General features: G+C 43.4%; 1 protein-coding gene across 1 annotated transcript; it reads right to left on the bottom strand.

The window, feature by feature from the left end:
* Positions 1–1,276: 1,276 nt before the first annotated feature.
* LOC306941913 (uncharacterized protein) lies at positions 1,277–3,708 on the bottom strand (the record flags this gene model as incomplete). Its single annotated transcript, XM_079527551.1, has 5 exons — positions 1,277–1,606; positions 1,764–1,876; positions 2,373–2,768; positions 3,024–3,323; positions 3,684–3,708. The coding sequence occupies 5 exons, from the start codon at positions 3,706–3,708 to the stop codon at positions 1,277–1,279; spliced, it is 1,164 nt and encodes a 387-aa protein (XP_079383677.1).
* Positions 3,709–26,230: the final 22,522 nt, after the last annotated feature.

Below are 26,230 nucleotides of genomic sequence, written 5' to 3'. Positions count from 1 at the left end.
GCGTATACACTATAGAGTGCTACTGTATGTCTACATAAAATGCTATCTAAGTTACATAAGTTGAGATATGCAAAGGAACAATAACCTCCTATTTACACTATGGCTTACTGCTCATAACAAACACTGTTCTGTAAAAATTATATAAACAAAACACAAAGCAAAAAATTGAGGGATTACACATTAGCTTGAATGACAATGCAAGATTATTCATAGTAATACCCTAATCGCATAAAATATGTAACAATTGTATAGCAACCACTGACTATAGCCCTTCATCAAGTTGACTATTTTAATTCTCCTACACAACTATTTACGTGTTGCTGTTGCCTGCTTGGAATATTAATTCTTGGGGCATGGTCCCATAATCTTCTACAGAGGAACCACAGAGAGCATCCTGACTGGATGCGGTCACTGCCTGCATAGGCGGCGGTTGAGCCTGACGTTTGGGACGGCTAATATTTGTAGTATTATACAGCGCCAGCATGGATGACTGACATTAAATGAATTGATTTAACCATGCCCCCATAACCAGCTAAATAACAACGCAACAAGGCTTCCGTTTCAAAATTACATCTTCTGTCTGTCCTCGTCTAGCTTTGGTCTGTGTGGACTGGGAGGAATTATTTCTATTTACAACCACAAACATCAGGTAAAGTACAGTACTTGTTCTTCTGTCTGTCTGTTCCTGTCAATCTTTTTTTTCTTTTTTTGCCCCTTTTTGTCCCCAATTTCTATTTACAACCACCAACACCAGGTAAAGTACAGTACTTGTTCTTCTGTCTGTCTGTTCCTGTCAATCTTTTTTTTCTTTTTTTGCCCCTTTTTGTCCCCAATTTCTATTTACAACCACCAACACCAGGTAAAGTACAGTACTTGTTCTTCCGTCTGTCTGTTCCTGTCAATCTTTTTTTATTTCCCCCCCCTTTTTTTGCCCCTTTTACCCCCCAATTTACTCATTATGCCAATGTATTGGCACATTTCTGTACATTGTCACAAGCTCACCTGGAGCTCCTACCGGGAGGATGTAGAGCCTTCATCTTACTCCTCTCACCCAACACTCCCTGCTGACAGGAAGGAATACTCTGTAGGATTATGTGCAGTGACTATATATATATATATCACCCTCTCCGCCCGGCTTCTCTACCCCGAACATGGGCCAAATGTGTTCGTGTAGATGCTCGACAAAGCCAGATGCATTGTGGTGGATTCGAACACCCAAAGACTCCGCAATGGTGGTCACACATACTTGACTGTGCCACCCGAGCGTCTCAAGGGTCTATGGGGCCTGGACTCCAGTCTCAGCACTGGGTCCAGCTTCAACAACTACTTGTTGATCTATCTCTTCATACTGGTGGTATTCTGTCTCCTCACTGGGTCCAGCAGCTTCAACAACTACCTGTTGGTCTATCTCTTCATAATCTGAGTCTTCTGCCTCTTCAATGGGGCCAGATCCAACAACTACTTGTTCATCTATCACTTCATACTCGAGGCCAGATTCAGAATCAGAACCAACAACATTATAATACTCGATATCAATGTTCTCATTTCCGACATTATAATGAACCGTCGCAGTGTCCCACTCTCCTGCATTATGTCTTCTGGTGGCCTGGAGAAACACAGAAACACCCAACGTTAAGTCACTGAATCATCATCTGCCTGAGAACCCTCCTATCTCTCTATTGTTTGTTTGTATATGAAGACACTTGAACTCTGGTTTAACTGTCATTTACATTCCAGTCTTGTGTTGTGTAAAGATGTATTACCTTCCAGAGACAATAGAGGGCGATGGGTACCAGCATCAACAGCAGCAGCACCACTGTGACTGTAACTTTGATGCTGTCGGTCGGAGGGACTGTAGGAGGGACTGTAGGAGGGACTGTGAAAAAAAAAAACATCACCATATCATGTAAGAACATTATCATTTGATAAACCTTCATGTTTGATTGAATCATGCCTGACGGAGATTCATATTGTGAGTTTAACCCATTTAGACCTGAGGCCGATTCTTAAAAAAGGGCTTCTGAATCTATGTCAGTGGTGCTCAACCTTTTTCATGTCAAGGACCCCCAGAATTATCTGTATTGGGCCCAAAATATGTTGTTCCAGGGACCCCCCAAACACCCCCCCGCCGCCAGAAGCAAAGATTTGAGTTAAAAACATTCACTCTGAAAGAATATATATTCAAAGAATTGAGCCACATTTTCAAGATTTATCAAAAATAGCAGACCTGCAAGCTCGTAGCGTGTCACTCGGTGACGCGCTACAAGCTTGTAGGTCTGCTATTTTTCAACAGATAAAGTATAACATAACGCTTAAAACACCAAAAGGGGTTCCCGCCCAGAATGGTTTAAAGGTAATTTCATTCAGGTTACCTGTGACGGTGAGAGAGAGGATGTCGCTCTCAGAGGAGACATTGTGAGAAAACACGTTGGTGTGATTTAAAACAACGTCGACGTGATAAGCACAGCTGTAATTCCCTTGGTGGCCGGGGCCTGCTTCGAAGAACAGGAAGTTGGCAGAGTGATTGACAGCTGGCTGGGTGTGGTTGTGTGTGCTGTTGACTCCAGTGAAGGTGAGGTGGAAGGAGCCGTCTGGGTACTGTGGCAGGATGGAGCAGCTGATGCTGAAGTTGGAACCTTCCAACACCTGCTGCCCCTGCTGCTGGCCCTCAGAAACCCCGTTTAGAGACACCTGCTGCCCCTGCTGCTGGCCCTCAGAAACCCCGTTTAGAGTGGGGAAGACGCTGATGTTTGGCTTCAACAGAAGATCTGTAACAAGACACGAGTGATTGAATTATAGTACAGCAGATATTTACATACAGTATAGAGTAGCCAATGAGATGGGACCAAGATTAGAGATCCAACATATTGTAAGGCTTTTGTATGGCTTTTGCTGAAATTAGACGATGCAAAAAAAGTTATTTTAAATTAATTCAGAAAAAGAAACATCCCATCCTGTTTCTATGCTGTAGATAGGTAGGTTAAGTAAGTAGGCAAGTAGACGGACGTTACTGTTTGTGTTACCTGAACAGATCACCTCCAATGTGACAGTGGAATTCTGAGGCAGTGTCATTCCACACTCCCTCAGTGAAGACTCGGTTCCAACACAGTCAGCTGTGATCCACCACACAGGTTGAACCGTTGAAGCAGGACTCCTTTGTGTTGAAACGTCAGAGCCACAATCCATCTGCCTACACACGACAGAGGATGACTTCAGGTTCCAGTCGGACTGACCATCCACGGGTCTCCAGTCTCCCTGGTGTTGCATCTCCAGTACACCGCTACAGTTACTGCTTCCTCCCACCAGCCTGACGTCATCAGGCTCTGTACAGAGACAAGACCGTTACAAACCATTTAGAGCAGACATGCCTTGTGAGCCGAAAGTGTTCAGTTCTCCCACTCCATGTTAATGGATGGTGGTGTTCTGTTAACAGATGGTGGGGATCTATTCCTAACACTGTCTAACACTAACACATGGTGAACTGTCACTCCCAAGACGGCAAACGGGTGACTTCTTGGAACGGATTTGACCAAACGTCAAACTCAAAACTCAAAGTTTGAGCACGGAATATGCACGGAATATGCAACTTCCGTGCAACTTATATATAACGGGTGTCCCTGGCTGTGGCACACCCTCATGCCATGCTCAGCCAATCACAGTGCATAATGGGAATAATGGCACACCTTCCAGCCAATCGGCCAACCACATCGCCAATGTCGGCCATACATGGTTAATTTTGCTGCAATTCCGTCCTCAAAGTTTGGCGGCATAGATGGTAATTTTCCCTCCTCATACTTTGAGGACATTACTAAAATTATTAGATTATACCTGAGCAGGTGAGTCCAACAGTCTTGTCAGGTGAGCAGGTGGTGTTTCTAGTTGAGTCTGAGGTTCTACAGTCCAGGAGAACAGACTCGTCGCCTTCACACTGGAACTCTTTGGTCCACATCGAAGCGTTCACTTCTCCATAGAGCGCCCCCTGGGGGACTGAAGGAGCCCCGCAGCCAAGATCCCTACAGACCACCTTTGCGTCCTGCTGGTCAAAGTCATCTTCACACACTGAGACCCATGACTGGTTAGACTTCACCTCCAGTCTGCCTGAACACACACTGGTCCCATTCACCAACCTCACAGACTCTGGAGAGAGAGAGGGGGGGGGTGGTTGTCAACGTACGTTTATCTTATTAATGGCAATTCTTGCAACATGTTTCAACACGCACGCGCATGCACGCACACACGCACGAGTTGTGCAGGTGAAGTGGAGTCCACATTATTGTAATAGTTGAGGTCACTGTTTATGTGTTTTACCCGAACAGAACACCTCCAGTCTCTCAGTGGAATTGTGAGACTCCTTTGCTCCACACTCCCTCAGTGAAGATTGAGATCCAACACATGGAATCTTCCACACAGGTTCAACGGTTGCATCAGACCTCCTTTGTGTTGAAACAGCAGAGCCACAGTTCAGCTGTCTACACACTACAGATGATGACTTCAGGTTCCAGTCATAAATAGAACCCGCTGGTCTCCACTCTTCCTGGTGTTTCACCTCCAGTATACCAGAACAGTTACTGGTTCCTCCCTCCAACATGACGTCACCAGGCTCTGTACAGTGGCAAAACGAGGCAAAGAATAAAATAAAGTACTATTACTTTCATTGTTAAATAGGAATCCGAATTACAAGTATAGTTGGTATTTTACTGTTTTATCTCAGGCTAGCAGTGTCATTTTCATGTTTTAAACTAGAAATATGTGCTCCTCTGAGCACAGGACTCCACCGACAATATAGTAGAGGTCAATCTTAGCCAATCAGGATGAAATATGAATTATTGGACAGGTCTCCCTTGATGACATGACCATAGAGGTAATCAGGGCAGCTGCTGGCCATTTGGGTTCCCTAAGCATAATATATTTGTGGTGCCTTGTGCTTTGTGATATTCTTTATTCAGATGGATCCCCATTAGCTGCCACCAAAGTAGCAGCTACTCTTCCTGGGGTCCATGACAAACAATACATAATATAACACAACACAATCAAAAATAACACTGCACAATAAAAACATTCATAATACAAAATACAAATGCATTTAAGACATTAAAAATACAGAGAAAATAAAAACACTAAACAAGACATCCCCTTAAATGATGTCAATTAATTAAAATTTAAATTGGGGTAATTGATCAGGTGTCTCTTAAGGAGCCTCTTAAAACTAGCCTTACTGGGTGCTTCCGTGATTATAGTTGGTAACGTGTTCCATACTGAAATAGCACTGAACATTACAGATCTGCAAACCGCATTTGTTCTGGGTTTTTCTTTGACCATGTGGCCACTAGTAGCCTGCCTGGTAGCATGACTATGACGATCTCTCACATACTGTATTTGTGAATACAGACAAACTGGTTGTTTACTATGACAAACATTCCTAAAGAAACTCACTAAATTGCATGCCAACCTCTCCTCTACTCTGAGCCATGAGAGACTGGCATGCAAACTTTCTGTACTCTGCCTCACACCCACAATGTGGTGCGGTGCTGGATTACTTCTTCAATTCGACCAATTCCACAATTCAATTGGACTACGGTGGCAGCAGGAAGTACAAGGTAATAGCCTAAATAGCTCCAGTTTTACCACCTTGGTGATTCACAAATTATGCTTATATTGGATGTGATTTCTCATCCCATCAGAATCAAAGTAATCACAGACATGACAGTGTCTGCAGCTAGAGTACATTTCACTCACTGCACAGGGAAGTGAATGATGCCAGGCTGCAGGTGACCACAAACCAGTCACATAATGTGAAATGTTCTTTTCTAGTTATGATTATTATTACCTGAGCAGGTGAGTCCAACAGTCTTGTCAGGTGAGCAGGTGGTGTTTCTAGTTGAGTCTGATGTTCTACAGTCCAGGAGAGCAGATTCGTTGCCTTCACACTGGAATTCTTTGGTCCACATCGAAGCGTTCACTTCTCCATGGAGCGCCCCCTGGAGGACTGAAGGAGCCCCACAGCCAAGATCCCTACAGACCACCTCTGCATCCTGCTGGTCAAAGTCATCTTCACACACTGAGACCCACGATTGGTTAGACTTCACCTCCAGTCTGCCTGAACACGCACTGGTCCCATTCACCAACCTCACAGACTCTGGAGAGAGAGAGAGAGAGAGAGAGAGAGAGAGAGAGAGAGAGAAAGAGAGAATTTTTATCAAAAACAAATACATTACACTTTTCCAGGACTGCTCCGCTCATCTCTGAAATGCCATTTTTTTTAAGAGTGGGGGATCTTAGTTGAGATCATTCAAGAATACATTTTCCAACATCACTACGCACAAATAAGGAGTTGTCTAAATGTAATAACTAATTTTTGTGTATTTAGAATTCCTAACATGTCTCTGTAATGGACAGTCAGGACTCGGTAACCTATTAATATGTGAGCATTTTGTTGGTGGTACTTTATTTAGTACTTCAGGTTAATAAAAGTAAAGATGTTTGTGTGTATCAGAACACAAGGGAGGTGTGTGTTCTGTGTGTCTGTGTGTATCAGTTTTGGTGTCTCAGGTGAGGCACAGACAGACAGACAGACAGACAGACAGACAGACAGACAGACAGACAGACAGACAGACAGACAGACAGACAGACAGACAGACAGACAGACAGACAGACAGACCTGAACAGGTGTTACCTGAACAGATCACCTCCAGTCTGTGGGCTGAAGTATAAGACGCATTTGTTCCACAGTCCTTCAGTGAAGACTCAGAGCCAACACAGGGAGATGTTATCCACCATACAGGTTGATTTGTAGAACCAACCAGTCTTAGTGATGAAACAGCAGAACCACAGGCTAGGTGTCTACACACTACAGATGATGACTGCAGGGTCCAGTCAGAATCATCCACTGGTCTCCACTCATGGAGTTTCATCTCCAGTTTTCCAGCACAGTTACTGGTTCCTTCCACCAATCTGACATCTGTACAGAGACGAAAGTAAGCAGTAAAAACAAAAAGAAAATTAAAAAAAATGTTAAGTATGTTTTAAGACTCTACACAGTCTATCCTGCAGGGGACACAGAAAGCACCACCGGTATGTTCCAAAAAGATCTGTCAACCTAAATCAGAGTAAGTAACGGGGCAGTGGCTCAGGGGTAGTGTGGCCGGTAGAGTAGCCGGTTCGATCCCCGGGCTCCCCCAGAGTTAGTGTAGGTTCTAAGTAGGTTAGAGACTAACTCTGCCATCGGTGTGTGAATGTGTGTGTGAATGGGTGAATGTAATGCACAATCTATGTAAAGCACTCTGGATAAAAGCACTATGTACAGTAAATGCACCATTTACCATTTAAAGCAAATCACACGCATGTTGAAAAGAATGCTAATTAAAGTTTGAAATGATAGGCTGCTGTCATAGCACATTGTGATGTAGGAGGAGGAGGCAGAGGAGATGGGTCAGGTGGGTGTGTCCACATAACTCATCAATTTTAACATACTGTACAGCAGCGCTACTCAACCCGCGGCCCACGGGCCCCATGCGGCCCCTGCTTCATGTCTCTGCGGCCCATCGTGGTCATTCCAATGAAATGATAGTTTTTGTACTTTCAGTGTGGGGAAAGCATTTGCAATCGTGATGAGATTCAGCTGATATAGGAAAGTGACCTGGTATGACTGTTCTAGTCTATTTTGCGTTGTTTGTTTCATTAACCCATTTTGGGCGGGAACCCCTTTTGGTGTTTTAAGCATTATGTTATACTTTGTCTTTAGCTATTGAAAAATAGCAGACCTACAAGCTCATAGCGCGGCCGCGCTATGAACTTGTAGGTCTGCTATTTTTGAAAGATCGTGAAAATGTGGCGCAAATTTGGAATATATTCTTTCAGAGCGAACATTTTTAACTCTAACTTTGCTTCTGGGGGGTCCCTTGAACAACATATTTTCAGATGGGGGTCGGTGGTCAATTACATATAATTTTTGGGGTCCTTGACATGAAATATTGAGCACCACTGATACAGAAACATGAGGTTTTTCAGAAATACCTAATTATTTTAATTTCGACGTCAGGCCTAAATGGGTTAACACAATCAGTGCCGGAAGTCCTTCAAAATAGGAGCTCTGGGGTGCCGGAAAGACATGGCCGCTTTTACTCGGAAACCCACGACCCGGAAACAATCCACTAAAAAAAGTTTACTTTACATAGCTAGCTTACATTGCGATCGTTTTAGTTTATACGATATATGATCCAAAAAGCGTTCATATTTTGTGGGAGAGACGGATGAGGAGCAGAAATGAAGCGCCAGTATATCGATCCGTTCAACACCACGGAGAGCGCCCTGGATTAGGAGAGACGAGTCATTCTTTCTGCCGCGCTAACAGCTAAGTCAATGATAAGCTAACAATTGCCTAGAGTGTAGCATACGGTTAACCTGACTCCGCCAGATGGGGCAGCAGAGAGTACACTGGGTTCCCCCCTCCTGCTCCCATCTGGGAACTCTCCGGCAGACTTGATGCCCGGCCACAAAACGGCCTGGCCAATCAGCAGCAGCTAGAAGCTAGAAGCTGCTGCTAGAAGCTGCTAGAAGCTGCTGCTGATTGGCCAGGCCGTTTTGTGGCCGGGCATCAAGAAAAAAATCAGAATATTCTTATCTCGCCCTGTATCATTGAGGATGCGCTAGGACGTCCTCAGACGTCCTATGTACGGGTCGATTAGGACCCCTAGGACGTGTGGCGACATCCTATGTACGGAAACGGTTAATGTATAAGTATTATTTTTGTTTGAGTATATTGGCTTTACTGCATCATTGCACTGCGGTTACAATTTGTTCTAGATTCCTAGTGTTCATTCAAAATTAGATATTCCTCTAAATCTGGGTATAGTAAAAAAGAAAAGAATCAGGCCACAGCTCTCCTGGTCCCTCTGCACGTCCCTGATTACCTGAGCAGGTGAGTCCAACAGTCTTGTCAGGTGAGCAGGTGTTTCTAGTTGAGTCTGAACTTCTACAGTCCAGGAGAACAGACTCGTTGCCTTCACACTGGAACTCTTTGGTCCACATCGAAGCGTTCACTTCCCCATAGAGCGCCCCCTGGAGGACTGAAGGAGGCCCACAGTCAAGCTCCCTACAGACCACCTCTGCATCCTGCTGGTCAAAGTCATCTTCACACACTGAGACCCATGACTGGTTAGACTTCACCTCCACTCTGCCTGAACACACACTGGTCCCATTCACCAACCTCACAGACTCTGGAGAGAGAGAGAGAGAGAGAGAGAGAGAGAGAGAGAGAGAGAGAGAGAGAGAGAGAGAGAGAGAGAGAGAGAGAAGAGAGAATTTTTATCAAAAACAAATACATTACACTTTTCCAGGACTGCTCCGCTCATCTCTGAAATGCCATTTTTTTTAAGAGTGGGGGATCTTAGTTGAGATCATTCAAGAATACATTTTCCAACATCACTACGCACAAATAAGGAGTTGTCTAAATGTAATAACTAATTTTTGTGTATTTAGAATTCCTAACATGTCTCTGTAATGGACAGTCAGGACTCGGTAACCTATTAATATGTGAGCATTTTGTTGGTGGTACTTTATTTAGTACTTCAGGTTAATAAAAGTAAAGATGTTTGTGTGTATCAGAACACAAGGGAGGTGTGTGTTCTGTGTGTCTGTGTGTATCAGTTTTGGTGTCTCAGGTGAGGCACAGACAGACAGACAGACAGACAGACAGACAGACAGACAGACAGACAGACAGACAGACAGACAGACAGACAGACAGACAGACAGACAGACAGACAGACAGACAGACCTGAACAGGTGTTACCTGAACAGATCACCTCCAGTCTGTGGGCTGAAGTATAAGACGCATTTGTTCCACAGTCCTTCAGTGAAGACTCAGAGCCAACACAGGGAGATGTTATCCACCATACAGGTTGATTTGTAGAACCAACCAGTCTTAGTGATGAAACAGCAGAACCACAGGCTAGGTGTCTACACACTACAGATGATGACTGCAGGGTCCAGTCAGAATCATCCACTGGTCTCCACTCATGGAGTTTCATCTCCAGTTTTCCAGCACAGTTACTGGTTCCTTCCACCAATCTGACATCTGTACAGAGACGAAAGTAAGCAGTAAAAACAAAAAGAAAATTAAAAAAAATGTTAAGTATGTTTTAAGACTCTACACAGTCTATCCTGCAGGGGACACAGAAAGCACCACCGGTATGTTCCAAAAAGATCTGTCAACCTAAATCAGAGTAAGTAACGGGGCAGTGGCTCAGGGGTAGTGTGGCCGGTAGAGTAGCCGGTTCGATCCCCGGGCTCCCCCAGAGTTAGTGTAGGTTCTAAGTAGGTTAGAGACTAACTCTGCCATCGGTGTGTGAATGTGTGTGTGAATGGGTGAATGTAATGCACAATCTATGTAAAGCACTCTGGATAAAAGCACTATGTACAGTAAATGCACCATTTACCATTTAAAGCAAATCACACGCATGTTGAAAAGAATGCTAATTAAAGTTTGAAATGATAGGCTGCTGTCATAGCACATTGTGATGTAGGAGGAGGAGGCAGAGGAGATGGGTCAGGTGGGTGTGTCCACATAACTCATCAATTTTAACATACTGTACAGCAGCGCTACTCAACCCGCGGCCCACGGGCCCCATGCGGCCCCTGCTTCATGTCTCTGCGGCCCATCGTGGTCATTCCAATGAAATGATAGTTTTTGTACTTTCAGTGTGGGGAAAGCATTTGCAATCGTGATGAGATTCAGCTGATATAGGAAAGTGACCTGGTATGACTGTTCTAATCTATTTTGCGTTGTTTGTTTCATTAACCCATTTTGGGCGGGAACCCCTTTTGGTGTTTTAAGCATTATGTTATACTTTGTCTTTAGCTATTGAAAAATAGCAGACCTACAAGCTCATAGCGCGGCCGCGCTATGAACTTGTAGGTCTGCTATTTTTGAAAAATCGTGAAAATGTGGCGCAAATTTGGAATATATTCTTTCAGAGCGAACATTTTTAACTCTAACTTTGCTTCTGGAGGGTCCCTTGAACAACATATTTTCAGATGGGGGTCGGTGGTCAATTACATATAATTTTTGGGGTCCTTGACATGAAATATTGAGCACCACTGATACAGAAACATGAGGTTTTTCAGAAATACCTAATTATTTTAATTTCGACGTCAGGCCTAAATGGGTTAACACAATCAGTGCCGGAAGTCCTTCAAAATAGGAGCTCTGGGGTGCCGGAAAGACATGGCCGCTTTTACTCGGAAACCCACGACTCGGAAACAATCCACTAAAAAAAGTTTACTTTACATAGCTAGCTTACATTGCGATCGTTTTAGTTTATACGATATATGATCCAAAAAGCGTTCATATTTTGTGGGAGAGACGGATGAGGAGCAGAAATGAAGCGCCAGTATATCGATCCGTTCAACACCACGGAGAGCGCCCTGGATTAGGAGAGACGAGTCATTATTTCCGCCGCGCTAACAGCTAAGTCAATGATAAGCTAACAATTGCCTAGAGTGTAGCATACGGTTAACCTGACTCCGCCAGATGGGGCAGCAGAGAGTACACTGGGTTCCCCCCTCCTGCTCCCATCTGGGAACTCTCCGGCAGACTTGATGCCCGGCCACAAAACGGCCTGGCCAATCAGCAGCAGCTAGAAGCTAGAAGCTGCTGCTAGAAGCTGCTAGAAGCTGCTGCTGATTGGCCAGGCCGTTTTGTGGCCGGGCATCAAGAAAAAAATCAGAATATTCTTATCTCGCCCTGTATCATTGAGGATGCGCTAGGACGTCCTCAGACGTCCTATGTACGGGTCGTTTGGGACCCCTAGGACGTGTGGCGACATCCTATGTACGGAAACGGTTAATGTATAAGTATTATTTTTGTTTGAGTATATTGGCTTTACTGCATCATTGCACTGCGGTTACAATTTGTTCTAGATTCCTAGTGTTCATTTAAAATTAGATATTCCTCTAAATCTGGGTATAGTAAAAAAGAATCAGGCCACAGCTCTCCTGGTCCCTCTGCACGTCCCTGATTACCTGAGCAGGTGAGTCCAACAGTCTTGTCAGGTGAGCAGGTGTTTCTAGTTGAGTCTGAACTTCTACAGTCCAGGAGAACAGACTCGTTGCCTTCACACTGGAACTCTTTGGTCCACATCGAAGCGTTCACTTCCCCATAGAGCGCCCCCTGGAGGACTGAAGGAGGCCCACAGTCAAGCTCCCTGCAGACCACCTCTGCATCCTGCTGGTCAAAGTCATCTTCACACACTGAGACCCATGACTGGTTAGACTTCACCTCCACTCTGCCTGAACACACACTGGTCCCATTCACCAACCTCACAGACTCTGGAGAGAGAGAGAGAGAGAGAGAGAGAGAGAGAGAGATAGAGATAGAGATAGTGAGAGAAAGTGTGGGTGTGTGTGTGTGGCGGGGGGGGGGGGGGGGGGGGAGAGGGTGTTAAACATTTTCATTCATTAAAGGTAGGCTACAACAGACGAGAACATGAGGACACATACACAGTCACACACGCACGGCACACACACACACACACACACACATGAATCAACGGATGGACAGACGTATGGGGACAGACGGACGGGGACAGACAGACAGACAAGCCAGATCAATTAAATAGCAGACTGTACAGATGACTGTTATTGTTGAAGTATTGTTTGTGTTACCTGAACAGATCACCTCCAGATTGTAAAAGAATCTGGTAGACCTCATTGCTCCACACTCCCTCAGTGAAGACTCAGTACCATCACAGGAAGATATAATCTCCCATACATCAGTATAATCAGGAGAACTCCTTTGTGTCGACAGAGCAGAGCCACAGTCTATCTGCCGACACACTACAGATGCTGCCTTCAGGTTCCAGACAGACTGAGACTGACCACTCCCTCGTCTCCATTCTCCCTGGTGTTTGATCTCCAGTCTACCAGTACAGTTACTGCTTCCTCCCACCAACCTAACATCATCAGGCCCTGTACAGAGACAAGTGAGAATACCGTAAGTACATTTAAACAAAGTACGATTACTTTCCTTATAAAATAACAATCCTAACAAAGAGTGTAGATTGTTATGTCAGGCTATCAAAACCACATCCTTGTGTTTGTTTTCTGTTTTTTTAACTGATTCTGTTCTATTTTCACCATAATTTCTCATGTTGTTTAATTTTGTCTTTTGAGGGACGCTAGCCCCTCCCACGTCCCACGTCCAGTGTCCACAGTCATTGTGTCATAGTGTCTGAGCAAATAGACAATGTGTCGAATTTTACGTCATGCTGATGTGCCCCTCACTTCATTCACATGGGTGTGATTTTTCAAATAAGATTTTGGTTTGTAAAGCATGTAACCTTTGTCCTATTTTTGAGGGACACTAGCCCCTCCTATGTCCAGCTTTGAGTGTTTGTGTAAACACCAACATTGAAGACAAAAGTGTGTAAACACAAACATTGAGGACGCAAATTGTGATTGGCCGGAATGTGATGATGTATGTTGATAAGAGCACCCCTCACTTACACACGGGTGTGATTTTTATTATTACCTGAGCAGGTGAGTCCAACAGTCTTGTCAGGTGAGCAGGTGGTGTTTCTAGTTGAGTCTGACCTTCTACAGTCCAGGAGAACAGACTCGTTGCCTTGACACAGGAACTCTTTGGTCCACATTGAAGCGTTCACTTCTCCATAGAGCGCCCCCTGGAGGACTGAAGGAGGCCCACAGTCAAGCTCCCTACAGACCACCTCTGCATCCTGCTGGTCAAAGTCATCTTCACACACTGAGACCCACGACTGGTTAGACTTCACCTCCACTCTGCCTGAACACACACTGGTCCCATTCACCAACCTCACAGACTCTGGAGAGAGAGAGAGAGAGAGAGAGAGAGAGAGATCATTTTAATCAAGAACATTAATGAGTGGGGGTCTTAGTTGATTTGAATAGAACGAAGGTGTGAACGAAGTATGCCATTGTTACAGGAGGCTATTGATCTGTTATCAAGCTAGGCAAAGCAGTAGCCATGCAGTGGGAAATCAGCTTTCGATGGGCACAGTCTAAGATGAAATAAAGATTACTTTTGTGAGGCAGGTTGTCGCAAACCCCCAGTGAATGGGCTCCAATTTTGACAACCCGCGCCCTGCCAGTCAATAATCAGATCCATAGACCCGTCCAGTCACCAGTGATTATATCAAAATACAAACCAGACCTGCCCGTTGTTCGCCCTGTTACCCATGATTACATGCAGTAAATAGCCTACAGCCAGTCACTCAATTTAAAACTGTGTTAAAATGCTTTTAACACAAGACTGCAGCCGTCAACCATAGCAGTACATTCAGTGGTCAAGTTCGTTCAAAAATCTACACGTCAAGTGAAGAACGGACGAGTGAGCTTTCCATATAGCCACGCGCGAGAACGTTCATACATGCAGTACGCGTGTCGTTGTTTGCATTGTCAGATGATTTTAATTTGAAGGTTAAACAGGATGTTAAATGTGTTTTTGTGAGTTAAGTCAACTGACCGGCGTGCTGTGTTAAGTTACGTGCTAGTGCTATGAGGATGATATCCCAAAGAGCCTTCCCGCTCATAAAACATGTGTTGGACTCGGGCCGTAAATGAAAGCCCTTTATAAGTTTGCAGCATGTGTGTGTGTGTGTGTGTGTGTGTGTGTGTGTGTTGTGGTGTTCACTGTGAGGCAGTGTCTGGCCAGCAGCTACGATCTGAATGTCCTTTGTCTTTATGATGAATTCCTGTACTGTTCTTTGTCTATATAGAAGTGTCTATTTGTACGTCTCTAAATGTTTTGATGAATTGAACATGGTGGACCCTGTTGTAAACAAGTGTAATGCTTAATTGGGTCGTCCACTCACAGTTAACAGCCTTTGTATTGAGTTTGTGCTTGAAATGTACTGTAATTCTGCAAACTGTTAATACAATTTTCAATCAATCAATCAAAGTCCGGTGTTTACACAGAAACGCTAATAAACAGCTTAAATGTTAAAAACAGGCGTTGTGGTTGTGTGCATATGCTAATGGTCAATGCCCATGTGCAGATCAATTGCTCAAGCCACTGAGGAGAACCATCCAGAACAGACAGTAGTGACTGACTGACCGGTTTCCTTATTATAGTAGGATAGGATAGTGAAGGTAGCAGATCTACAAGCTCACAATGTGTCACATCGCAACATGTTGTGAACTTGTAGATCTGCTATTTTCACTGTATTTTAAAGTGCATTTAAGTGGTTAAACTTTTCCCTTCCTAGAGATGTCTTTGAAATGTAGTGGAGTAAAAGTATACAAAAATAGAAGTACTTACGTAATAGTACTCAATACAAGTAAACAAGCTACTGTCCACCACTGTGCATAACAGACACGGACATGCGTTTCAACAAAGACACAGACAGACAGACAGACAGACAGACAGACAGACAGACAGACAGACAGACAGTTCAATTAAATTAACTGTACAGATTACAGTCATTGTTGAAGTGATTGTTTGTGTTACCTGAACAAGATACCTCCAGGATCACATCGGAAGTATCAGACGTCTTTGTTCCACACTCCCTCAGTGAAGATTCAGACCCATCACAGGATACTGTCATCTTCCATACCGGTTGTGTTGAAGCATCACTCCATCGTGTTGAAACAGCAGAGCCACAGTCCACCTGCCTACACACTACAGAGGATGACTGCAGGTTCCAGTCAGACCGACCATCCACAGGTTTCCAGTCTCCCTGGTGTTGCGTCTCCAGTCTACCAGTACACTTACTGCTTCCTCCCACCAGCCTGACAGGCTCTGTACAGAGACAAGGGAGTAAGTAGTAAAACAACGTTTTATTTCATCAAAAACTAAAAGTGTCGTTATCTCAGAGAGTCAGTGTCTTTTTGAATATCTTCATTTGTTTTAAGTTGATACTTTTTCTCATGTATCTCGTTTGTGTTATATTATAGTAAAAGTTCTATCTTGTTTTGTAAAATGCTTTAAATACATTTTGGAAAAGCGCTGCACACAGTGCTTGTAAATTCTTAGAAGCCCAATATTTCATGACATGAAATAAATTGATTTAACCATAATAACCGTCACAAAAAGGCCAATATAACTGCTCGAGGAACGCTTAAAACTATTTATTTATGAACGTGGAAACCTCTTCCTCTCTCTTGTCTGTGCATAAACCCTTGTTTCTCTTCTGTCGGTGCGTAGGGGACGAATTGTTACGGCTCGCTCCTCCTCCTAACCTTCACATCCATGTACTGTGACAATGTGCACGTGCAACAGGCTTTATCACACTAAACACAATGTGCACGTGCAAACACGCTTTATCACACTAAACACAATGTGCACGTGCAACACGCTTTATCACACTAAACACAATGTGCACGTGCAACACGCTTTATCACACTAAACACAATGTGCACGTGCAACACGCTACATCACACTAAACACAACGTGCACGTGCAACACGCTTTATCACACTAAACACAATGTGCACGTGCAACACGCTACATCACACTAAACACAACGTGCACGTGCAACACGCTACATCACACTAAACACAACATGCACGTGCAACACGCTACATCACACTAAACACAACGTGCACGTGCAACACACTACATCACACTAAACACAACGTGCACGTGCTACATGCTACATCACACTAAACACAACGTGCACGTGCAACACGCTACATCACACTAAACACAACGTGCACGTGCAACACGCTACATCACACTAAACATATGAAATACTCTCACTATTGTCAAGCATTATGACAAAGAGAGAGATGCATGTCAATGTAAAGTTACTTTGATTTATTTACTGACATCAACCTGGGAGAGAGAACACAAGTTCCACTTAATCCTCTCATAAAGTTGTAAAGTTGTAAACATTGACATAAAGTTGTAAACATTGACATGATGTTGTGAACAACATTGATAACTGCTTTGACAGCAGGGGGAGGCGGGGCTGTGTGTTATTTGCAGAAAAAAAGCTGAATGAATATATATATATATATATATATATATATATATATATATAATTACCTGAGCAGGTGAGTCCAACAGTCTTGTTAGGTGAGCAGGTGTTTCTAGTTGAGTCTGAGGTTCTACAGTCCAGGAGAACAGACTCGCTGCCTTCACACTGGAACTCTTTGGTCCACATTGAAGCGTTCACTTCTCCATAGAGCGCCCCCTGGAGGACTGAAGGAGGCGCACAGCCAAGCTCCCTACAGACCACCTTTGCATCCTGCTGGTCAAAGTCATCTTCACACACTGAGACCCATGACTGATTAGACTTCACCTCCACTCTGCCTGAACACACACTGGTCCCATTCACCAACCTCACAGACTCTGGAGAGAGAGAGAGAGAGAGAGAGAGAGAGAGAGAGAGAGAGAGAGAGAGAGAGAGAGAGCTTCACAACAGAGAACGTGGATTGTCTCTATTACTCTAATACATTGTCTCCACCAGGTCGGGCGTTACATTTTGGCCCATAACTCTTGAACCGTAGGTCGTACAATCAAAACATGACTTTCCCTGGATTCCTTGGATCATGACAACTACCCACACAGTCAATGCCCATCTCAGAATGAGTATCAGAATCTGTTTAGTTTGTCACATCACAGTTTTGCAGGTGTAAAGCAATGGTGGAATTATATTTTTCTTGTGTGAGCTTCATCCCAGAAAGTCTTGTCAGGCCTACATGTGTCATTGTGTCATGACCCAAGGAACCTATAGGGGGTAAAGTTTGACTTTATGTACGGCTGTACGGTTCAATACTTACACCCTGTCCTCACTGCCAGCGATGTGAGCAAAGAAAAGTCATAAGTGTCGGTCCGTACTGAAATGAACTGGGCCTTCAACAATCTAGAGATCGTCTGGGACGGTCGCGGAACGGCCGCGCGCGCGCGCACACACACACACACACACACACACACAACGGCATAACAATGCACATCAACGTTATTATACTGAAAGTCTGGAACAACGAAAGCACACAAACAATAATAATAAGCTGCAGCTTGTCAACCTGTCACCGGGGGACTAAACACACACACACACACGCACACCGAGAGAGAGAGAGAGAGAGAGAGAAGAAGCTCTTTGTCTATCTATAATCTATGATGATTTGTAATCTTTGTTTACCTGTTGTGTTGTGTGTTTGTTCAGCCTGGAGAGCTGAAGGGAAAAAATAACACAATAAATTAGCTTCACAACAGAGAACGTGGATTGTCTCTATAATACATTGTCTCCACCAGGTCGGGCGTTACATTTTGGCCCGTAACTCTTGAACCGTAGGTTGTACAATCGACATTCCCTGGATTCCTTGGATCATGACAACTACCCACACAGTCAATGCCCACCTCAGAATGAGTATCAGAATCTGTTTAGTTTGTCACATTACAGTTTTGCAGGTGTAAAGCAATGGTGGAATTATATTTTTTTTGTGTGAGCTTCATCCCAGAAAGTCTTGTCAGGCCTACATGTGTCATTGTGTCATGACCCAAGGAACCTATAGGGGGAAAGGTTTGACTTTATGTACAGCTGTACGGTTCAAGACCTGCCGCACTTCATATTTGAGGATTGTTCACGGTACATCACGGTATGGTCAGAAGTTTAAATAAATTGTCAGAAGTTTAAATAAAGTTTCAAATGGCATAGTGGACGGACAACACATTTTGTTTCACTACGGTGGACAATCCTCAAATATGAAGTGTGTCAGGAACAAAGTGAGGGGTACATTGTTCCTGCCGCACTTCATATTTGAGGATTGTTCACGGTACATCACGGTATGGTATATTATTTCATATCATGTGTAGCCTATAGTTCAAACGACCACCATCAAGCAATATAGGCTACAGTGAGTAAGAAAAATCTCTGCTGTGTGTCGTCAAAGGACATTAATTATCACCTGGCTTTCAGTCCATCTGGTAAGCTGATGTCTTACCTGATAAACTGTGATGGCATGAGGCCAGCTGCTGTGTGTCGTCAAAGGACATATTATCACCTGGCTTTCAGACAGAAGTATCCTACATAAGCTGATGTCTTACCAGATAAACTGTGATGGCATGAGGCTACAAATGGAAACACAAATATGCAGAGGCAAGGAAGCAACCCGGTGCTCAGGAGGTGTGCAGGTATACAAAATATAAAAATAGTAAAAAGGTGCTCCTGGATCAATCGGGATGACACATATAGAAAAAAGCGGAGATCCAGGCACACTTAATATTAAAAAGGAGGAAAACGTTATTAAACCGACATGTTTCGGCCTATACCGGTCTTCATCAGGGCTCAGCCCGGAACTCTGCTTTTTTCTATAATGAATTGTTTAGTCCAATCATTACAACTCACAGGACATGTTTCATAACACTGTGTGTAAAGTTATTGTGTAATTGCCCAACAGGGGAAGCCATCAGTTCTAAATGTGTGTGTGCACTGTGCATGGCCTTAAACCCATTCAGGACGGAACCCCTTTTGGTATTTCAAGCATTATGTTATACTTTAGCTATTGAAAAATAGCAAATCTACAAGCTCATAGCGCGGCACCGAGTGCTGGGCTACGAGCTTGTAGATCTGCTAATTTTGAAAAATCGTGAAAATGTGGCGCAAATTTGACTATATATTCTTTCAAAGTGAACATTTTTAATTCAATTATTTGCTTCTGGGTGGTCCCTGGAACAACATATTTCCAGATGGGGGTCCACGGCCAAATGCATATTATTCTGGGGGTCCTTGACATGAAAAGGTTTGAGCACCACTGACATACAGAAACAGGATTTTAAGAAAACTGTCATGAATTAGAAGACATTTGTAGTTATATATTTAATGCAGGTGTCAGAAACAGTTAAAGGACATTGGAGTACAAAGTAATACTAAGTGTAATCAGTGTAAACACATGTAGTAAGATAGTGTTTTAGTCTCTGAGTCTCTACTCACAGCAGTCTGCAGATTCATCTGACCCGTCCGCACAGTCATCTGCCGTGTCACACTTCCACCACAACGGAATGCACTTGTAGTTCCTACAAGCAAACTGATGGGAGAGACGACACACATCTTTAGAATGACTAGTAGTGTATCGACAGCACACACTGACATATAAGTCATAGAGCGTATAACACAAGTGAACTGGAGGTGAATCACCTGGCTGGCAGTGCAGCTGGACATGCACTGCTTGTTGTCAGCTGCCAAGTAGAAGTAGGTTGGACAGGAACACTTGTAGCCACCTCCAGGTGACAGCAGACACAGGTTACTGCAGCCTCCATTGTTGGTCTGACACGGATGAGCAGACACTGCAGGAAAACATGTACACATGTAACGAATATGAGAGCCCTGAATACTACTATACTACTATGATACAATACTGCTACTACTACTACTATTATGTTACAATACTATTTAGGGGTGCATGATTATGAAATTATGATCGATATCGGATTATGTGCAGGGTCATATCTGCCGATATTATACAGAGGACCACAATGGAAACAAGCCTAGGCCCTATAGGGGCTTGGCCCAAAGCCAAATATTCATTCAATCATTAATAGCCTATACTCTTTTTCCAAGTGTCCGTTTTCACTACGTTGACTACTGAATGAGATCAGTACACAAGTTAAATGTAGAATTCTTTATTTATTTTGCTGGTGAAACGAACCGAATAAATAATCTGTATTATTTTGAGACCGATCCGATACCAATATGGCATTTGTATGGCCGATTCCGATTATGCTACCGATTATATCGTGCTATTACTATTACTACTACTATGTCACATTATTATTATTATTATTATTATTATTATTATTATTATTATTATTATTATTATTATTATTATTATTATTATTATTATTATTATTATTATTATTATTATTATTATTATAGGGTGTATTTATACTGTATACGTAATGCTTTTCAAAACAGATCAGATAATAATACAATGATAGACAGTTAATAGAAGTCATAAAACATTAAGCAGAGTCATAATGAGAGTGCTGTGTACAGTAGGTGGTACAGACCCTCAGGTTGTCGATAGGGGTGGTAGATCTGGATGTCCTGTGGAATGTTCAGGTATCTGATGAGTCTGGTGGTGTTGGTTCCCTGAGTCTTGTGAGCTCTGTAGATGGAGCTGGAACTCCAGTCTGTCCAGTATATGTACTCCTCAAACAGGGTAATATGATAGATATAGATGTTCTGACGCAGAACTACAGACACACAAAACCAAAAGTGTAAGAATATTATTAAATAGTAATAAGACTATATTTATAATAAGATATACAATGTTTTAGTAAAGTGTACTAAAGTAAATCATGTTCTTACTGCTTTAATTACTTTTTCTTCCACTACTCATGGACAACATTTACAAACGCTGTTCTTAAACACAGTCAAATCTGGAGCATTCGTTTAACACTGAGAGTGTAAAATGGACCTGGAATTGTGTAATTACAGTGTCTTATCAAAATGTTACCCACGATAAATATGTATCAGTATGTGAGTATGATGTGTGTGTGTGTGTGTGTGTGTGTGTGTGTGTGTGTGTGTGTGTGTGTGTGTGTGTGTGTGTGTGTGTGTGTGTGTGTGTGTGTTGTAACGGTTACCGCAGTTAATGGTTATTTGTCTTAGGGGTGCCAGGTAGATCTAGTCTACCAGAGAAATGTTATTTCTCCTTTTTGTATGAGTTCTTCCTCATCTGGGTTAACCACTGGCGAAACCAACACAGGACTTACATATTAAAATGTAAACCCTTACACCAAGAAATAACACACACACACGTTATCAACTCAGTCTCAAGTTATTATATATTGAGATTTCAACCAACATAAACACAAACAGTTCATCAGTTCATGAAACAAGACCCAACAGTTTGCAATGTTTGTAAATAAACACAAAGGAAACAAAAATAAATGTCACAACACTCAAAGAAATGGGGTTACGTCCGTAACCTTTCAACCAAAACCATGCGTCAATTCATTTCATGACAACCATTTGTAGCTTAGTGAGTTACCGTGCGCAGTTCATAAATAAATAAATAAACTGTTGGTATTGTTCCAGATCCACGCAACGCCGACGCAACGTGAATGTTAGTAAATGTTATGAAAGTAGTCCGTCTGTCCGAGCAGAGCGGCTCTTTAATTAGTCTCCAAAACAACAAAATAATAAACAAAACAAGCTCTTGAAATAATAGGGGGGAAATCAAATACCACCGCACTGCTCCGTGCGTGACAGCTGAGCCAAGGAGAAGGGACACACCAGGATGCGGGGATCGTCAGTTGTGGGTTATTGTCGTCCATTTGAATGCTTGTTTGTAGCTCTGCAGGTTTGAGCTACGCCACATTACGGACCAAAACGGCACGGAGAATGAGGGGCTAACTTGCTCGTTCACTAGTGACAGGTCCAACGCTGACGGTTCTCTCTCACTCTCTGTCTGTCTGTCTGCCTCCACACTCGCACTTAGCCTGGCTATTAAGCCAGACCGAATCAGCCGTTGGCAAAAAAATAATTGCCTGCCGGCGGATTACGGTCTGGAGAGGCTCAATTGTACGCCCATTTCCTACACCAGAGAACTGGTGTGGCCAATCGGGACACGGTATGCAATATGGGCGGGCTTTGGTACAGTGACGTTCAATGCTTGAGACCTTTGACTGACAGTAGCTCTGACCAATTGCGACAAAGAGAAAATGTTTGAACCCGCCCCCCAGGAAACAAGATCCATACACAGCATCTCCAGACTCAAATACCACACGTGATTTGAGTCTGGTTTATTAGCCAGGCTAACTCGCACTTGCACCGGCGCAAACAACGGGGCTTTTCACAATAGGCGGTTCCCGCAGGGGTGAGTGACAGCTTGTCATGAACAGATGGCTCGGGGACCATTTCGGGCCGTCACAGTGTGTGTGTGTGTGTGTGTGTGTGTGTGTGTGTGTGTGTGTGTGTGTGTGTGTGTGTGTGTGTGTGTGTGTGTGTGACTGCGTGTGTGTGCACGTACATGTGTGCGTATGTGCGTGCTTGCACGCGTGGCTGTGTGCGTGCTTGCGTGGCTGATTGCATGCGTGCGTGAGTGTGTGGCTGCGTGTGTGTGTATGTGTGTGCAACTGTGCATGTGTGCGTGTGTGTGTGTGTGAGTGTGTGTGTGTGTGTGTGTGTGCGCGCGTGCGTGCGTGAATTATGCCTTACTTATTTAACTGCACAACGGTGTCACTCACCAAGAATAGCAGATCTACAAGCTCACAACGCGTCGCATTGTGAGCCTGTAGATCAGCTATATTTGGCTCTCTATGATTTGTGTTGACCAAAACATTTGTAAAAATGGCATCCATTGAATCCCCATACTAAAATCTGTGTGTGTGTGTGTGTGTGTGTGTGTGTGTGTGTGTGTGTGTGTGTGTGTGTGTGTGTGTGTGTGTGTGTGTGTGTGTGTGTGTGTGTGTGTGTGTGTGTGTGTGTGTGTGTGTGTGTGTGTGTGTGTGTGTGTGTTACCTGTGTGTCTGTTGGTTCCATCCAGGTTGGCAAACTCAATGCTTATCTCTTTCTCCTTGTTGTCGCTCCAATAGATGCGATCATTGATGTAGTCTATCGTCAGGCCCCTGGGCTGGGTGATCTTATCCTTCACTATTATGCTCCTGTTGGTGCCGTCCATCCCTATCCTCCCTATGTGGGGGTTGCTGCCCCGGTCTGACCAGTACAAGTAGCTGTCAGAGGAGACACTGTGTCAGGTCACTATTCACAACAAATCACACATACAGTACTGTCTGTACAACAGTGGTTCTCAAACATTTTTGTCTCAGTGCATCTCGATCGGCAAAATAACGTTTTCGTTATTCGTCTCGTTGAGACGTGTTGTGTGAGCTTGTAGATCGGCTATATATAAATATATATATATATATATATATATATATATATATATATATATACTCATGTGATACATCCTAGTACTAGTCTATGACTTTTATTTAATTAGATCTGCAAGACTGTTAATTATGTTGTGTAGTCAACTAAAATAGGACTCAGATGACTAAAATAGGACTAAAACAAAATGCTGTGTTGTTCAAAAGACTAAGGTCACATTCCCACCTAATACTTCGGTAGACTCGATGCGAATGGGAGGAGAATTTTGACTTCTTGCATATTTAATTTGCTGCGGTTTGCCTTCACATTGTCATCCGCAGCTATTGGAAACGCAGCAGGGGGGACCTTTATCAATGTGTTCCATTCATAAACTATAGCCTACACAGTGAAATCTATGGTGATCAAAATTTCAAATTATACTCATAACGTGCATGTGTCGTGCCGTCTGGGACTGGACCCCCCCCCCCTCTCTCTCTCTCTCTCTCTATACGCACGCAGCCACGCACTGTTCTTTTGGGCATGGAAGGAACAGCGCTGAGCGCACCGATATAAGTTAACAGACAGCAGCGCAAAATGTTTACAAGTTTATCGAGATTAAAGTCCCTACTCCACAGTCCCCACAGTGACAGCACTCCATGTTTACGGCACGCACAGACAGACAGAATATTCTGTAGTGTAGGCTATAATACACTGCAGTGTTTTTATGCGTTTCCTTAAAGGACCACTTCGCCACTATTCAACCTATTCTGTGTGTTTTTAATCATTAGCATATATGCTAAAATGCGCCCGTTTATTATGATTGGTGTTCTGTAGCTCCGTGGGCGCACTTCCAAAGCTGTCCACCATGTACGTATTTGTCCAAAAATGACGTAGGTGGTGGACACTCTTTAGGCTGTCAGAAACTACAGAGACAATGGACAGGTAGGCTTGCCGTAGCTAGCCTAGCAGCGAAGGACACCCCCGCCTACACAACAACAAACGAAAACAACGAGTCAGTATAGCTGCTCCAGGGGAGTTTTTGGACGAGATTATTATTATTTTTTACATATTGGCAGAATCTGCGTTAGGGTCGTTATATGAACCAGACATATACGGAGGAAGAAATGCAGTGACGGGGACAAGAGCAGCTTGTCCCCGTCACTGTGGATGTGTGGACTGTTGCCTGCTGGAGCGACCTAGCTAGTAGCTTTCCCTGGTCCAGTGCGTCGCCCACGCAAACCTTTCTGCCCAGGAAAAGTGTTTTTCTGCCCAGATAGTGTTGACTGTGTGTGTTACTGTGAACCTGCGTTCAGGATGCCTAAATAAACTGGAAGTTGCAACCGAAGCCCGATGGACCAAGAGGCACATTCAGATTGAGGTAAGTGTTCAATGTATTTACAGCTTATTTGTGTATATGTGTGTCGCCACACCGTATTGTTTACATAAGTGTCAGAGGCTAGGCACGGCTATCTATTCATTCATTCAATTCAAAACTGTATGGCATGCCATCTGAAGCAATGCATTTGCCATGGGCATGGGCTCGTATGTTTCAGGGCTAGCAATGTAAACATTCAAGTGTTATACCCGTGTCCACTGTCCATTCACTTAGGTCAGCCCAGATGGGTACAGAAGGCTGATGAAGCTGAAGATGTCTTTGATGGACTGATGGTGAGCCATACATACTCAACTCAAACTTTATACATAAAGCACATGACTGTATTTGCTGTATTTTGTTTGACCCCCTAGAAAACTAGATGACACGTCTCAAGGGAATATCATTTTCAATAAAGGTTCACATATTTATATATGCTTTTACAAAGACCAGTGGTCAACCAAAGTCCTGTAAAATGTAGTAAATATACTGCCATTTATACTATACTGTGTCACAGACAGTTTCCACACTGTAGAATTGAATTGTATCTGTAAATCACACTATGACAGTGAATTGACTTTTAACCTTTTGTAATATCTCAAAAAGATCATTACTGCATCAAATGTAATCAACAAACTATACTATAAAACTGATAACATTGTACAAAAAATTACACAAGCAAAGTGCCTTGCACTGATTAATAATAATACAACTATTTGTATAGCACCTTTCATGACATGCAATGCAGCTCAAAGTGCTTTACAGAGCAATGGTGAAAAAAAAGAAACGCAAGGCATAAAACATTGAAATGGCAGTAATGCAATAGTGAGGACATGAATAAATCTAAACGCAAGAGTGTATAAGTAGGTCTTGAGCTGTGCTTTAAAAATGTCTAGAGGCTGCCTGTCAAAGGTACAGTGGGAGTTTGTGCCACGCCGTCGGCCCGTAGAAGCTGAAAACTGCTTCACTGTTTTTTTGTTAGGCACATCGAGCAAGCCAGCTGTGAGGACCTGAGGGGGTGGTTTGGGACATATCTAGGCAGGCAGTCATGTAGGTCGGAAGGTCACAGA

This window comes from Electrona antarctica (assembly GCF_951216825.1).
Source record: "Electrona antarctica genome assembly, chromosome: 18".
Lineage (NCBI taxonomy): Eukaryota > Metazoa > Chordata > Actinopteri > Myctophiformes > Myctophidae > Electrona > Electrona antarctica.
Note: the sequence above shows the minus strand (reverse complement) of the source record. Positions and strands in the feature narration are given on the sequence as shown.